The sequence below is a fragment of the Pleurodeles waltl genome, chromosome 8 (assembly GCF_031143425.1).
Source record: "Pleurodeles waltl isolate 20211129_DDA chromosome 8, aPleWal1.hap1.20221129, whole genome shotgun sequence".
In the NCBI taxonomy this organism is placed as follows: domain Eukaryota; kingdom Metazoa; phylum Chordata; class Amphibia; order Caudata; family Salamandridae; genus Pleurodeles; species Pleurodeles waltl.
This window is the reverse complement of record NC_090447.1, coordinates 814669388-814686815: the sequence shown is the minus strand read 5'-3', so window position 1 is coordinate 814686815 and position 17428 is coordinate 814669388. Positions and strand designations below refer to the sequence as shown.

At 45.4% G+C, this 17428-nt stretch overlaps 1 protein-coding gene across 1 annotated transcript in view; it reads left to right on the top strand.

Moving 5' to 3' along the window:
• TM9SF2 (transmembrane 9 superfamily member 2) overlaps positions 1-17428 on the top strand; it is a 313007-nt gene that overhangs the window by 223314 nt on the left and 72265 nt on the right. The window contains exon 14 of the mRNA XM_069205078.1: positions 999-1150. Within this exon, the coding sequence (XP_069061179.1) occupies positions 999-1150 (152 nt within the window). The remainder of the gene's footprint in view (positions 1-998; positions 1151-17428) is intronic.

Below are 17428 nucleotides of genomic sequence, written 5' to 3'. Positions count from 1 at the left end.
TTATACCTGGTGTTACTGCATGTTGTTGTGCTGGAGCAGCACGCGCTGGGTTTGTATTTAGTGTCTGCATCACAAATTGTACTAATCGTCTATATATTGCTGTTAACTCAATATATAAGCGTCGAACCTCAGCTACCGCCATATTCGCAGCCGCAGGATGAGGAGTATATGTGGCCAACAAAGGCCAGGGAGGACCATCATTACTTAGTGGACCTAACCTTACTGGTAATATTGTGTGGGGTAGGCCGCCATCAAGCCAAATATTATGTTCTTGATAAGATAGAGGTATCTCTAAATATGCATACGCCCTGTATTGCCCAGGCGCGTTCGCAACTGTATATTATTGAAATGTATTTGTGTTCCCATCAACTGCTGGAAATGTGACCCAAGAGTAAAAAAGTTCTGTTCGTTAGGCTGCGTGGGCGTCCACCACAAACGTGTCTGGGCCGTAAGGCCATGTGCTAGCAAATGTGCTGTGAGCGGTTGTCTCATGTTAAGAGCTATTTGTACAACCTGGGGATTTGAAATTATAAAAGCACAAAGAGTTCAGAGAAGCTACTCAATAGACACTTTATTAAATAGAATAAGAGATGTTAGGACAGTGTTCTTACTAATACCGGCTAGAATAGATGGTGAATTCAAAGATGGCAGTATGCACTAAATAAATGAAAATGCCCCTTCATGTACAGAATTTTAACAGTAGGAATTTTGTTATCCATTCCATGTAATTTCTCCATATGATTTGTAACTGCACATATACAAAGAATTGTGTAAATTTTATTGAAAGAAACAATTTTCTCCCATTGCTTTGTGTAAAGTTGTCAATTTTGTGGACCCATTTGTGACATGTTTTACTAGATTTTGATTTGCAGGTGCCTGAAGCTACGTAAATGAATTCTTTAAGTATAGTTAGTGTGCCTGCAAGAGGAAAAGCTACAGGATTTGTTGCACAGAAAATCTATATGTTCATCATAAAAACTATTTCTTTGTTCACAAAGGCTATTGAAAACCCAGTTCGAACGAACCAGATTCCTCGTCAGATCCCTGAGCAGTCATTTTACACAAAACCATTACCAGGAATTATTATGGGTGGGATCCTACCCTTTGGATGCATCTTCATCCAGCTTTTCTTTATTCTGAATAGCATTTGGTAAGTTGATTAACTTTATTTCAGCTTTTTACTGCCTTGTTTCTCCTCTCATAATCTAAAATCACTAAAGTTTTGTGCTGTATTCAGTTTGCTTGTCTCCCTCCATTCTGTTCATGTTTTCCGAAAGTATTATCACCCTTGCTTTTCTCCTTGAGATGCCTTTGCCAATAAGTATGCACATACTGGGAGAAGCATAGTAGCAATACCTAAAAACATATGCTAGCGTTAAGCAGTGCTCAGTCTGCAAGAAAGACTCAACCTTACTCTTGACGAATGGACCTGTGGAAGTAACTGCAGCAAGATTCATTACAATTTGAGTGGAACACCTGTCATTAGCATGACACTGCAGTAGAATGCCCTCAGAACGTTAGTTCTTTTTAGTTATTTATGGTAAACTGTGGTACAATATGATTGAACCCATTGAACAAAACATTTCTTGCAAAGGGTTCCCCTGAGGTCTTTGCAGTGGCAGGAGAGTCACTTGATGTGCTTTGTTAATGATTTGATGGCTGGTTTATTTAAAATGTATGAAACTATGAAACCTGACAGTAGGGGGCCTTCCAGAAGTTTAATGTCCCTGTTAGTGTAAACTGCTATTTTCTTTGAAGAAACCGGTTTTCCCTTTCAAAAAAACATCATGGGGGGCGAGGTTAGTCATTGTGTTGCTTACTCTGGCGAGTACATCACAATATGAACTTAACATGGTACAGGAAGCAAGGCTTCAGAACGGGGAATGAGTTTTGTATGGGATGGTTATGGTTTTCCCCAAAGGGGCTCACCAGGATAGCAGGGGCGTTGACAGGGATGAGGATCATGTACGAGTGGGAAGGGGAACAAGGCAATCAAACATGCGTGCACTGGAGTATAAAAAGTGTGGTCAGAGATTCTGCCAGAAACAAGGATGGTGCAAAGCTCTTAGTGGAAAAAATAAAAATGAGTACCTGAATACACTGCAGAAAATATTTTGTAATCCGTAAAGGTATAACTCTTTATTAAATTAAAAATTCTGTGCTGAGAACATACTAGACACAGGGGTCTTACACAAGAAGGACATGATCCTGTATTTGCCAAGTCAAGGTGCAGACTCACATACTGTAACAAAACACTTCTATATATGAGCAAGCTGCAGGAGGTGAGGTGAAAGGGGCATAAGGAGCCAGGGTTAAGGATTCTGCTGACCTGCTGCACCGCAAGCATGAAGCTGATGGGGCACTGCTCCGGTGTTTTGAAAGGTCTTAAGTAAAGAAGTGATTGTCAACCAGAGAGGCCGGGCACCACCAAACTCGGTATATGCTGCACTTTAATTGTGGCACAGAGCAGGTTATAAAATAAAAAATGAAAAAAACTGAATTGTACAAAAATCGAACTCTCAATTAAATAATGTTTTCTTATATCTTGGAATATCCATGGTGCCTGCCCTACATTCAATAATGATGATTGACTGTCATTCTTAAAGTCTGACATTATCTGTTGTCGGGAGACTTGGATGAGGCAAGAGTTTTATATTGATGGCTATCATTGTTTTTTCCAACATGCAACAGCCTCCAATGTCGGTAGAGCAAAGGGAGGTTTAGCAACATTCATATCCTTTAACTTCGCAATGATCCATGCTAATACGGTGTGGTCCTCACCATTTTTCCTAGATGTGTTCCTTAATCTCGATTCTCCTTTTGATATTTGTTTTGATAAATGTTTATTATAATATTTTTGATCATGGCATGGTGGGTACATTTGATGAGATTGAAGAATTCATAGAAGGTTTCTATAAAACTAGTACACATACAGTTTATTTGATTTGGGCAGGGGATAGCTGATAGAGACTTTTAGTTGCAGATTCCTTTCCTTAGAATTCCCTTCGCGCATCAGTCTGGATCCAGAGATTTTCCTTCAAGCAGTGCCCTTGCATGCTGCCGATCAATTCCGTGTCCGTCATGGGCACTGTGATGATGACCCGTCATATATAGGCACCACTCCGACACACTGATGTCCGTTCTTTTCTTTCTGTGCCAGCGTACGTGTAGATCCAGAGAAGAGTTACCCTCAGTCGCTTTTTGACTGACTTTTCGACTTTTTTGTCTCTTGTGTGTCGATGGTTTCCCGTAAGACCGGTTTCAAGCTGTGTAACTCCTGTCTCCGCATGATGTCGGTGAGGGATCCGCACCTTGTGTGCTTGTGGTGCCTGGAGCGTGCCTACGACCTGAAATCGTGCTCCGAATGCTGGGCTATGAACCCCAAGTCTTTGAGGGAGCAGTTCCTAAAACTCATGGCAGCCCAGCACTTGGCTCCGCGTTGCTCCTGGTCTCGTTGCAGAGGAAGATCACAAGATCACTCACGGAGCCACCACCACTCGTCTTTGTCCCATTTAAAGTCCTCGGGACATTCGGGTCACAAGAAGAATAATTGGCTGTCGCTTGGATGATGCGAGGAGGAGCGTCAACTTACACTTATGGGCACGGTGAGTGTGTGGAGGACATGGCATAGTCTGAGTACAGATCAGCAGCTGCAATACTACCATCAAATATTTAAAACCATCCCCCATCAACTGAATGTCCTGTTCCCATGCAAGTAGTTCTGGTATACCCATTGAGGGGAAGTTTCACTGATTTTGAGGTATTCATGAAGACGCCTGATGTTTCACCAAATATTTGCATGATCTGAAGAATACGTGGGCCCACGGACTCTGGATCAGTCATGAAGAAGAAAATGTCGTCCCCTGCAATGTGATCCTATCTGAGTACTCCAGGCTCCACTCAGTCTCATATTTGGGCATCCATCCTGACCCACAACGCGGACGGTTCGGGCACCAGTGCACATAGCAGAGGGGAGAGAGGGCATCCCTGGCATGTCTCCTGTTGGATCAAAAAGGTCTGTGAAACACATTCTGCAATATGCACCGACACCTTCAGATTGGTATATAACAACCAGATAAGCAAAAGCAATCTAGGATCAAATTTCAGTCTCTGGAAAAGGGCAAACAGATACTCCCAACATACACAGTCAAACGCCTTGTGAATTTCAAAGGTTTTTTTAATGTAAAGTAGGATATAATTACAATTTCTATCTAAAGTCATTTTCACCTTTATTTTTTATTTTTTTATTTTTTTACATAAATAATATTTAACCCACACCGTGCATGGCCCCTACAGAAAGGCCTTTGGCTGTGTGCAGCTTGGGGTTAGCCGCAGGGTGGGATTGGCCCCTGCAGGCACACCCCCACCTCAAATAGCCTTAGGACAAGCGCAGCATGGGGTTGGAGGCAGAGCATGGTCTCCTGGTCTGCACTGCATATTCTCCATGATGTGAAATATACAATGTTTTTGGCCTTTAATTTCTCAAAAACTACTGAACGGGTTTACACCAAATCACAAGCATTCTTACTGAACCAAGATCTAGCTTTCCGCCAAATTTGTTGTAAATTCAGATGTTTGGGTTGTAGCTGCGTCTAAAGTTCCTATGGAAAAATGAATGATGGAAAACAAGTTTTGGCCCCCCCCCCTTTTTCTGCCCCGCTTTATGGATCACTCCTCAATTTTCCATATGCAAACTGATAAAAAAGTAGCACTTTTTAAAAAACGTTTTGTGGAGGTTCATCAAACAGCACTAAAGTTTATAAAAGTATTAGCAACAATAAAAAGGCATTGTCTATAGAAAGACGATCCTAACTATAGTTAACCAGTGGCAACTGACACACACACACACACACACACACACACACACACACACACACACACACTATCTATATATATATATGTTCGATGGCATGTGTAGCTGCAGATACACATGCTGTGCACATCCCACCATCTGGTGTTGGGCTCGGAGTGTTACAAGTTGTTTTTCTTCGAAGAAGTCTTTTCGAGTCACGAGACCGAGTGACTCCTCCCATTTCGACTCCATTGCGCATGGGCGTCGACTCCATCTTAGATTGTTTTTTTTTCCGCCATCGGGTTCGGACGTGTTCCTTTTCGCTCCGTGTTTCGGGTCGGAAAGTTAGTTAGAACCTCCGAAAAATCGTCGGTATTGTTTCCGTTCGGTATCGGGTTAGTTACAACAGATCGACACCGAATTAAGAAGAGCTCCGGTGGCCCTTCGGGTTTTTTTTCGATCCCCGTTGGGGCCTGGTCGGCCCGGCCACTTGTCTCTTCAAGGCTGATGGAACGGACCCCATTCCGCTTCTGTCCAAAATGCCATAACAAGTATCCATATACAGATCAACATCTGGTCTGTAACTTGTGTTTGTCACCAGAACACAAGGAGGATACTTGTGAGGCCTGTCGAGCGTTTCGGTCCAGGAAGACACTCGGGGACCGAAGAGCAAGAAGACTGCAAATGGCGTCGGCGCCGACAGGACAAGGGCGTTTCGAGGAGGAGAAAGAAACATTCTCCACCCAGGATTCGGACTCTGAGGAGATCGATCTCGAGGAAACGCCGAAAACCGTGAGTAAGACGTCGAAACAAAGTACTCACGAGAAGACCGCTAAAGCCCAGGGGACGCCACCGCCAACAGGCCATACCTTATCCCGAAAAATAGGTGACCGTTCATCGGCACCGAAAAAGGGCGAGCTGGGGTCGAAGTCATCCGACTCCGGTCGAGATACCGGCACACAGCAATCTCGGGCCCGAGATAGTGGCTCAGAGAAGATTCGGCACCGAGAAAGCGGCACGAAACAGGTCGGCACCGAGAGAGCACGACGCCGAAAGTAAAGAAGGTTTCGTCGGAGCCGAAAAAAGCAGCCGAAAAGGTTTCGGTACCGAAACAGCCGGCCTCGGAACCGAAAACAAGTTCCTACACTGAGGAACAAGGACTGTCCACACAAATGAAAACACATAGATTTGGACAGGAATTAGAGACAATAGAGCCAGATCACACACAAAGACGGCTCTTTATTCAAAAAGATACAGGGAAGATCAGCACTCTTTCTCCAGTCAAAATGAAACGCAAGCTTGCCTTCCAAGACAAGGACAAACAGCCACACGCAAAGGTGGCTAAACAAGTAACACCGCCACCATCCCCCACATCACTCTCCGCAACCATCACCGGTAGCCACTCCACCAATGATGCAATCCCCAACTCATACAGGAATGAGTCAAGATGACCCTGACGTATGGGACCTTTATGACGCACCGGTGTCAGATAATAGTCCGGAATGCTATCCAGCTAGACCATCGCCACCAGAGGATAGTACAGGCTACGCACAGGTGGTGTCAAGAGCAGCGGCATTTCATAATGTCAGCCTTCATTCAGAGCCCATTGAAGACGACTTTCTTTTTAATACACTGTCGTCCACACACAGCCAATATCAGAGTCTTCCTATGCTACCCGGAATGCTAAAACACTCCAAACAAGTGTTCGAGGAGCCTGTTAAAGGGAGAGCCATTACTCCAAGAGTAGATAAAAAATATAAACCGCCACCGACAGACCCACTGTACATTACACAACAGCTAACACAAGACTCTGTTGTAGTGGGAGCAGCGCGCAAAAGAGCCAACTCTCATACTTCAGGAGATGCACCACCTCCAGATAAAGAAAGTTGAAAATTCAATGCTGCAGGCAAAAGGGTGGCGGCACAGGCAGCAAACCAGTGGCGTATTGCAAATTCGCAAACTTTGTTAGCCAGATATGATAGGGCCCATTGGGATGAGATGCAACACTTTATTGAACATTTACCCAAGGAGTTCCAAAAAAGAGCACAGCAAGTAGTAGAAGAAGGACAGAGTATCTCCAATAATCAGATACGGTCAGCAATGGATGCTGCAGACACAGCTGCTAGAACTGTCAACACAGCAGTAGCAATAAGGAGACATGCATGGCTGCGTACATCAGGATTTAAACCAGAGATACAGCAAGCTGTGCTGAATATGCCATTCAACGGACAGCAGTTGTTTGGGCCGGAGGTGGACACTGCGATTGAAAAACTTAAGAAAGACACTGACACGGCCAAAGCCATGGGCGCACTCTACTCCCCACAGAGCAGAGGCACATTTCGAAAGACACAATTTCGAGGGGGGTTTTGAGGGCAAACCACAGAAGCCACAACCTCACAAACAAAGCCCACATACCAGAGCCAGTATCAGCGGGGAGGTTTTCGGGAACAATATAGAGGGGGACAATTTCAAAGGAATAGAGGAAAATTCCAAAGTCCCAAAACTCCTCCAAACAAGCAGTGACTTCAAGGTCACAAATCCCCAACACATAACACCTGTGGAGGGGAGACTAACCAAGTTTTACAAACATTGGGAGGAAATAACAACAGACACTTGGGTCTTAGCAATTATCCAGCATGGTTATTGCATAGAATTTCTCAAATTCCCTCCAAACGTCCCACCGAAAACACACAATATGTCAAAACAACATATAGATCTTCTAGGACTAGAAGTTCAGGCATTGCTACAGAAAGAAGCAATAGAATTAGTACCAAAACAACAAATAAACACAGGAGTTTACTCCCTGTACTTTCTGATACCCAAAAAAGACAAGAGTCTGAGACCTATACTAGATCTCAGAACATTAAATACCTACATCAAATCAGATCACTTTCACATGGTTACATTACAAGACGTAATCCCACTGCTCAAACAACAAGACTACATGACAACACTAGACCTAAAGGATGCATATTTCCATATACCAATACATCCTTCACACAGAAAGTACCTAAGGTTTGTATTCCAAGGGATACATTACCAATTCATAGTGTTGCCATTCGGAATAACAACTGCACCAAGAGTTTTTACAAAATGCCTAGCAGTAGTAGCTGCACATATCAGAAGGCAGCAAATACATGTGTTCCCGTACCTAGACGATTGGTTAATCAAAACCAACACGCTAAGACGGTGTTCACAACACACAAAATATGTCATAGAAATCCTCCACAAACTAGGTTTCTCAATCAACTGCACAAAGTCACACCTTCTGCCGTGTCAAACACAGCAATACTTAGGAGCGACAATCAACACAGCAAAAGGAATTGCCACTCCAAGTCCACAAAGAGTTCACACATTTCACAATGTAATACAGACCATGTATCCAAAACAAAAGATACAAGTCAAACTGGTGATGAAACTACTAGGCATGATGTCTTCATGCATAGCCATTGTCCCAAACGCAAGGTTGCACATGCGGCCCTTACAACAGTGCCTAGCATCACAATGGTCACAAGCACACGGTCAGCTTCTAGATCTGGTGTTGATAGACCGCCAAACATACATCTCGCTTCAATGGTGGAACAGTATAAATTTAAACCAAGGGCAGCCTTTCCAAGACCCAGTGCCACAATACGTAATAACAACAGATGCTTCCATGATAGGGTGGGGAGCACACCTCAATCAACGCAGCATCCAAGGACAATGGGACATACAGCAAAAACAGTTTCACATAAATCACTTAGAACTGTTAGCGGTATTTCTAGCGCTCAAAGCATTTCAACCCATAATAAGCCACAAACACATTCTTGTCAAAACAGACAACATGACAACAATGTATTACCTAAACAAACCGGGAGGGACACACTCCCGGGAGCCTGTAGCCGTTTAGAAGTTGATCTTGAACATTTGTAAATATATTACTTTAAACTTCATTATGCACATACGTATTCACTCCATTGCATGGGCACTATTACTAGCATACACAACTCCTACCTCACCCTCTGCGGGGAAAACAGTCTAAGATGGAGTCGACGCCCATGCGCAATGGAGTCGAAATGGGAGGAGTCCCTCGGTCTCGTGACTCGAAAAGACTTCTTCGAAGAAAAACAACTTGTAACACTCCGAGCCCAACACCAGATGGCGGGATGTGCACAGCATGTGAATCTGCAGCGACTAATGCCACGAACAGATGTACACTGGGTAAGTGACATTTTATATTTATATATATATATATATATATATATATATATATATATATATATATATATAATGTTCGATGGCATGTGTAGCTGCAGATACACATGCTGTGCACTGTTCCTGCCATCTAGTGTTGGGCTCGGAGTGTTACAAGTTGTTTTTCTTTGAAGAAGTCTTTTCGAGTCACGGGACCGAGTGACTCCTCCCTTTCGGCTCCATTGCGCATGGGCGTCGACTCCCTCTTAGATTGTTTTCTTTCCGCCATCGGGTTCGGACGTGTTCCTCTTTGCTCCGTATTTCGAATCGGGAAAGTTAGCTAAGTATCGAAAATTCGTCGGTATTGTTCTCGTTCGGTACCAGTTTAGTTCTAGGGTATCGGCGGCCCTTCGGGGCTTCCACTTTTCATTGAGGCCGGGTCGGCCCGACCACACCCGTCGTCCAAGTCTAATGGACTGGACCCCCTTCCGTTTCTGCCCTAAGTGTCACGCAAAGTATCCTTATACAGACCAGCACTGGGTCTGTAACTTGTGTTTGTCGCCCGAACACAGAGAGGATACTTGTGAAGCTTGCCGAGCGTTTCGATCGAAGAAAACCTTGAGAGATCGACGCGCAAGAAGACTACAAATGGCATCGAAGCCGAAACAAGATCTCGACTTCGAGGAGGAAGAAGGAATTTCCATCCAAAAAACAGACTCGGATGAATCAGACGGTGAACGACCCTCAACGGTGCAACAAACTGTGAGTAAACCTGCCCCGTCCAAAACCCAGGGTCACACCAAAAAATTCAAGGCCACAGGGACGCCACTGCCAGCAGGCCATGGCTCAACCCACAGAAGGGAAGGTGACCAGATTACATTGGCACCGAAAAAGGCCAAAGACTTGCTGAAGACTTCTGACTCCGGATGAGATTCCAACACCGAAAAATTTCGGCATCGAGTTGTCGAATCAAGCAAGCCCCGAAAGAGCTCCTCGGAACCGAAAAAGACAATTACACTAGGAATTTCGGTACCGAAAAAAACGGCTTCGGAGCCGAAATGATCATCGTACACTGAGGAGCAAGGGCTGTCGATGCAACTCAAAGAAAGGCATAGATTTGAGCAAGATCTGGATGTTGAAGAACCTGACCAAACGCAACAAAGGTTACAAATCCAGAAGGATACAGGGAAGATACAGACCATCCCTCCACTCAAATCTAAAAGAAAACTAGCCTTTCAAGAATCAGAAATGCAGCCAAAAGCCAAAGTGGTTAGAGACAAGTCACCACCACCACAGGTCTCACCACAACCATCCCCACTGCATTCACCACACTTGTCCCCAGTGGGTACACCGATAACGCAGTCACCCACACATACTGGGATGACCCAAGATGATGCTGATGCATGGGATCTATACGATCCACCTATATCGGACAACAGTCCAGAGTGTTATCCAACCAAGCCTTCACCACCAGAGGACAGTACAGCATATACGCAAGTACTAGCCAGGGCAGCTACGTTCCACAATGTAACGAAGCACTCTGAACCAGTGGAGGATGACTTCCTTTTCAGCACTCTGGCATCCGCCCACACATCCTATCAAAGCCTGCCAATGCTACCAGGCATGCTCAAGCATGCACAACAGGTCTTTCCAAGAGCCTGTAAAGGGAAGAGCTATCACGCCGAGGGTCGAAAAGAAATATAAACCACCCCGACAGTCCCAGTGTTTATAACGCAACAGCTCACCTCCACAACATTTGCAAATTGGTCAACCCACCTGAGCACGAGGAGATCCACTGCAACTGTTGCTCAGTTTTGCACAGAAAGAAAACATTATTCCAGCGCCAAGACTGATGGTGGGCACACAGCAGAATGGCCCAGTCATTTTCTGAGTTTTCCAGCATTTTTGGCAAGGTCGACTCTCTGGCTGCCAAAGACCAGGAGGCATTGTCGACTCACCAGAGCTTCTAGCCCACCAGCCAACCTCAAATACTTCGGATTCAATGTCTGGGAGTCGGGTGTGGAGGAGTTCTTGGAAGAGGAAGAAAAGGCTCCTGAGGATGCTCCAACTTTGTCAGTCGGCTGTGGTCAACACCACATGACCAGCCCTCACCATCCCTCATAGACATCTACAAGTCAGAGCTGGACACTTCCCCCCAGGAGCATGGGCATCAAGCTTACTGCTGAAACTGCCGGCACATTCAGTTGTCTGCTGCCTTCTACAGTGAGGAATGCACCATTCTCGAGAGGCTTCAGCAGGAGCTGAACGAAAGACAGAGGAGGGTTGTCATCCGTCCACACACAGGCAGGATTACAGCTTCTGCCAAGGCTGTGACCAAGAAATGCAGGCTTGCTTTTGATGAAGTCCAGCCATCAGACACTCATGTGCCCCTCTTGCTCTCCAAGAAGCCTAAGGGCAAACCACCTGCTCCTCCTCCACCTTCACCACAACCTTCTCTCGCACCTCTTATGCCTTCTTCTCAGGGGTCCCCCGAGTCTTACTTTGACATCAGCTGCCTAAGTCCTCATTCTCCCAGCTGAAGACTTTGTCCTGGTTTATCCTAGTGCTTCAGGAGAGCTCTGCGAGGACTACTATGTGGGACCCCTGATGGATCCTGACTCAGAGCACATCCTTGTCAGGGCCAGCCACATCCCTATGAGGACACTGCGGTGTACCACAGTGTTATCCAGCACACAGCTGCCTACCATAAGGTAGAGATTTATACCACCCCTGAGGAAGATTACTTCCTGGTGGAGATGCTCTCCAAGATGGACCATTCTGTACAGTACCTCCCAGTGCTTAATGAGATGATTACATTTGCGTCTGAGGAGCTGGTAAAATCTCTTGTGGTTATACCACGCATCAAGAAAAAAAATGGTCCCCTTGAACCACTCTACATCCGGGGTCATGTCCCACCTGACTCCCTAGTGGTCACCATTACTAGGAAGAGAGCAGCATTCCAGGCCACTGAGTACTCTCCACCTCCTGACAAGGAGAGCAGGAGGATCAGTGCTGCAGGGAACAGTGTGGTGGTGGGTACGGCAATACACTGATGTATTGCCAACTCAGTAGGTCTTCTCTCCAGTTACAACAGAGCCCATTGGAAGGAGATGAAGGGGCTCTTGTAGTACTTCCCTAACAAGTATTGAAAGACCGAGGAAGAGCAGGTTAAGGAAGGCAAGGCCATCTCCACTGCCACCATTACCTGTGCTTTGGATGCAGCTGATCTTCAACCTCCCATTAGATGGGGAAGCATCTCTTCGGACCTCAGATTGACAAAATGCTTGAGAATTCAAGAAAGACATAGAAACCGCCAAGGCAATAGGCGTCGTGCAGGTCTGTTCCAGCAGGGAAGTAACGTTCCAGAGGGACTTAAAACCACTTCCTCAGAATCTACCCAGTCCTACCAGAGGCAGAAATAGGAATATCACTAGCAAGGTGGCAGGGGTTTCAAGCTGGGCTTCTTTAAAAGCTTACATCCCGTCTTATCACACAATGCTTGTCTAGGAGGGTGGGGGGGAAGAGGGGGGCATGTGACTTCAGGTGCGCCTTCCCCATTGCGAGGAGATCACATCAAATTGAGCACAGCTACTGCCTAGAACTCATTGCCACCACACTAACAATTCTCCCTCACACCTTCATCCCAGAACACTTTACGCTGCTACACAATGAGATTCAGGTGCTCCTGTCCAAAGGAGCCAAAGAGCCAGTGCCCTGCCCAACACAGGGCAAAGTCGTCTACTCCCTATACTTCCTCATTCCCTAGAAGGATTGATCCCTCAGGGCAATCCTTAACCTCCACCCTCTCAACAGATAAATACTTTCAGAACACTTCCACATGATCACCCTATAGAATGTCATCCTCCAGCTGCTGCAAGGCGACTTCATGGCCATCTTCAACCTGAAGGACACCTGCTTTCACATCCCAGTTTATCCAGCTCAATAATAATACTGCTGCTTCATGGTAAATGGCCAACACTACCAGTGCTTCCCTTCGGAGTCACCACGGCCTCAAGGGTCTTCAAGTGCTTGGCAGTGGTAGCTGCTCACCTCAGGAAGGGGGAAATTCACATTGCTCCGTACCTAGATGACTGGTTGATCAAGAGCGCAAGCAGACAAGAAGGTCTGGTTCATACTTGGGCTACAGTCTCCATTCTACAAAGCCTAGGGTTGACAGTGAGCGCTACCAAATCCAGTTAGAGATGCTGCACACCCAGCCCTTCTTAGGGGCAGTTCCGAAGGGTTAGATGGAGGATCTAGTGTTGATAAGAGCCAGCACCTATCGCTCTCTGCAGTGGTTGATGAGAAAAAACTTGTTGCAGGGCAGGCCCTTGGCAGACACAGTTCCACAGGTGACCATCACCATTGACACGTCTCTAGCTGGCTGGGGGACAGGTGTGGGGGGGCGAAATAAACAGTCCAAGGTCTTTGCCTACCTCATCCAAGGGCTTTCCTCATCAACCATTTGGAGCTGTCAGACACTCATCTAGCTCTTAAAGCTTTTCTCCTACAAATTTAAGGCAGGGTAGCCCAGGTTCCTACAGACAATATGACCGTCCTGTTTTGTCTTCAAAAACAAGAAGGCACACACTTACCTCACCTAAGCTGCTCTAGTGCAGCACATTTGGCCATTCATCACCAGTTTCACCTTCTGGCAGATTACCTTCCTGGAATAGACAGCGACTTTGCAGACCTGCTCAGCAGGATACAGCAGCAAGTCCACAAGTGTGAACTTCACCCACAAGTCCTACTCCCTTCATTTCACAGGTGGGGCACCACAGATAACCTTTTGCCATGGCAGAGAATGCAAAATGCCAAAACTCTGCCGCCTGGTTTCTGAACCCCCATGCCCAGGGCAATGTGCTGTAGATGAACTGGTCAGGGATCTTTGTTTACACTTTCCTTCCTCTTCCACTAATTCCGTACATGGTCAAGAAGCAGAGGCAAAAATCCCTCACCTTTATCCTGGTGACTCCAAAGTGGGCCTGACAACCATGACATTCAACCCTGCTCAAGATTTCCATTGTTTTTCACGAGAAGCTCCCCAACAGGCCAGACCTCCTCACTCACGATCACAGCCAAGTCAGGCACATAGACCCCAGGCAGCTCAACCTAGAAATTTGGCCCACCATATGCACTTTCTCGGTTGCTAAGTGGAAGTGTTTTCTTCATTATTGCACCCCAAATAACATAATTTTGCTCACCCCTACAGTGTAGGACATCATTTATTACCTCCTACACTTTTCAAGGTCTGAGTTGGCTTACACATCACTCAGGCTACACCTAGCCACCATTGCTGCATATATGTACAACAGGGAACACTCTTCCCTCTTGAAAAATCCCTGTTATCAAAGCGTTCATAGAGGGCCTTAAGCCTGTTATTCCGCCAAGAGTGCTCCCTGTCCTAGTCTGGAACCTCAGCATTGTCCTCAATAACTCGATGGTTCCCCCTTTCGAGCCACTGCATTCATCTCCTCTGCAGTTCCTTTCTTCAAAGTTTTCCTGCCTAATAGCAATCATGTCAAAAAGGCACATTAGCGAATTGCAGGCCCTCACTCTTAAGGAACCTTTTTTCCAAGTTCAAAAAGAAAAGGTGGTTCTAAGAACCAATCCTAAGTTAGTGCCCAAGGTGGTCTCCCCTTTCCACCTTAATCAATCAATCAAGCTCCTAGTCTTTTTTCCACAACTTGGCTCGGGAGGTGAGAGTGCACTCCATACGCTTGATGTTACAAGTGCTCCAATGTACTACATAGACCGAACCAAATCCTTTTACAAAACGCAACACCTGTTTGTAGTTTTCGCCCAGTCTCATAACAACTGCACCATTTCAAAGGCAGAGATTGCTAGGTGGATTGTCAAATGCGCCCAGACCTGCTACGTTAAGGCTAAAAGAGCCCTTTCTTCCTGGCCCAGGCCATACTTCACCCATAAACAGGGCTCTACTATGGCTTTCCTGAAGAATATACCCCTACCAGACATTTGTAGTGCTGCCACGTGGTCCACTCCACACACATTTACAAAACACTACTGTTTGGACATCCTGGCAAGAATAGGCCAGAGTTGGTCAAGCTCTGCTCAGGACTTTGTTTCAGACCTCTACACCATTCACTATCTAACCACCACTTACAGAAGTAGTGCTTTACAGTCTATGCAGAGCATGTGTATCTACCGCCACATGTGCTACGAATGGAATAAGTTACTTCCCCTTTAAGTATCTTTTCATGCATATGGTTGCTGTAGATTTACATATGCCCACCCTCCTCCCCGGATGCCAGTAGTTGTTGCTGATATCTTTCACTTTCAAATGATTAGTTTATACTTGCATGGTCACTATACCTGGTGACTTGAAAGACTTCTACAAAGAAAAAAAAAACTTAAAAACGTCTGAGCTCATCACTAGATGGCAGAAGTATGTAAAAGTACAGTACTGTACGCTATAACTAGATGATCACAGTTTGAGTTGTGTGTGTGTGTGTGTGTGTGTATGTGTGTATTCACTGAAAAACCCAAAGGTTATAGGGACCCAACCAGGCACAGCAGATTAAATCTCTGCTTCCAGCAAGCAGGAGCAGTTTGATAGCTCCCGCTTGCTAGAAGCAGAGTTGTTTGCTCAAGTGAAACAGCGGTCTCCCGAGGGTGGGCACCTCGGGAGATAGCAGTAGCCAGCCCTGGAGGGGTAGCAGTCCCCAGGGCCATTAATGACTCTGGGCAGGGGCCCTATTGCCCCCTTCCTTTCTTGCACATGGGCCAGCCCCGGCAAAGTGGTCTGTGGTCCCCGGGGCTGCATGTGGCCCAGGAGGTGGGCCGCGCAGCCTCCCTGCCACTTAAAAGTATGCATATTGCCCTGGTGAGTTGGTGGTCCGCAGGGCATGGGTTTCTGCGTGGCCTACCCTGCATCAGTATTTAGTTATCCCCTGGGAGGTGGGTGTACCTGGGGCTCTTTGAGCCCAATGGAGGGGAGTACTTGCACCCGCTAATAAATAATGAAAATACCCCAGGGTGGTAGTGGTCCTCGGGGCTCTTAGGAGCCTCAGGAGCAGGGCCCCATGCGCCCACCCTTATTTATTTTTTTTTAAATATCATGCCATGCCACCGGGACATAGCCCATCCGGGGTCTTTTTTGAAAGCAGGCACGGGAGCCAGTGCTTGTTTTTTTTTTTTTTTGACGTTTTGCCACAGATTTACTTATCCGCCACGATTTTGCAGCAACATTTAAAAAAAAATGCTTTTGTGCTTTATTATGCCATTCCCCTGGGACCTGGCCAACCCAGGGACTTTTTAGAAAGCCAGCGTGGGATGCCATGCTTATTTTGTTTTTTTTGTTTTCTGCTTTTTTTTTTTCAGCTTTTTTTGTTTTTTTTTTGCTGCGGATTTACGAATTCACAACGATTTTGCAGCAAAAATATTTTTTTAATTGCTTGTGTGGCATATGCCAGGCCCCCGGGACCTGGTCCACCTGTGGGCTTTTTTGAAAGCAAGGTGGGAGTCTGTGCTTATTTATTTAGTTTTTATGTTTTTGTGTAACACAGATTCGCAAATCCGCTGCAATTTCGCGACAAAAATTTCTAAAAAATGCTTTTATGTCTTAGCAGGGTCTCAGGGGTACCCAAGCACCAATGCTAGGGGGTTAGGGTATTCTTACTCTGCTCCCTTTTTTTTATTTTTTATCTTTTTGTTTGGTACTCGGATGAGTCACAGTCTGAGTCCCAAAATGGCTGCCAAAACTTCCTGATTAAAGTGTTGGCAGCCAGTCAGATCTCTGTATGAGAGGATTTGCGAAGTGTTCGCGCCCTTAGATATGTCAATTTGGTTCTCTTCTAATATCTCAAAAACTACTGAACAGATTTACACCACATCACAAAAAGCACATTTTCTGGCCCACAAGCAAGCTTTCTGCCAAATTTGGTGTAATTCCGTCCAGTGGTACGGGCTGTAGTCCTGTTCAAAACCCCCATGGGAAAATGCATGGGGAAAACGCATTTTGGGACCCCCTTTTTCTCAGCCCTAGCTCAACGGATCATCCCGAAACTTTCAAGACATCAGCTGAACCGACTGTCTTAGTAGTTTTTAATATTTCATGAAGATTTGTCATACGACGCAAAGTTATTGGTAAAACAAAAAACTATTTTCCTATGGAAACTAGGTCCTAACTAGAACTTCCTACTGCTGACGCCAGTAAGTAACACATATATATATATATACAGTATATACAATGATGAAGACACTTTAGGGTTGAAACGCGTATAAACTTTTTTTCTTTTTGTCAGATTGCCTTTTGGCTTGGTTTTTTTAAGTAAAGCCTTGTACTTGAGAAGTGGACATGTTGAGTGCGACTCCTCTTTTCTGCTCAGTAATGAAGTGGCAGAAACCATATATATATATATATATATATATATATATATATATATATATATATATATATATATATGTGTGTGTGTGTGTGTATATGTGTTCGTTGGAATA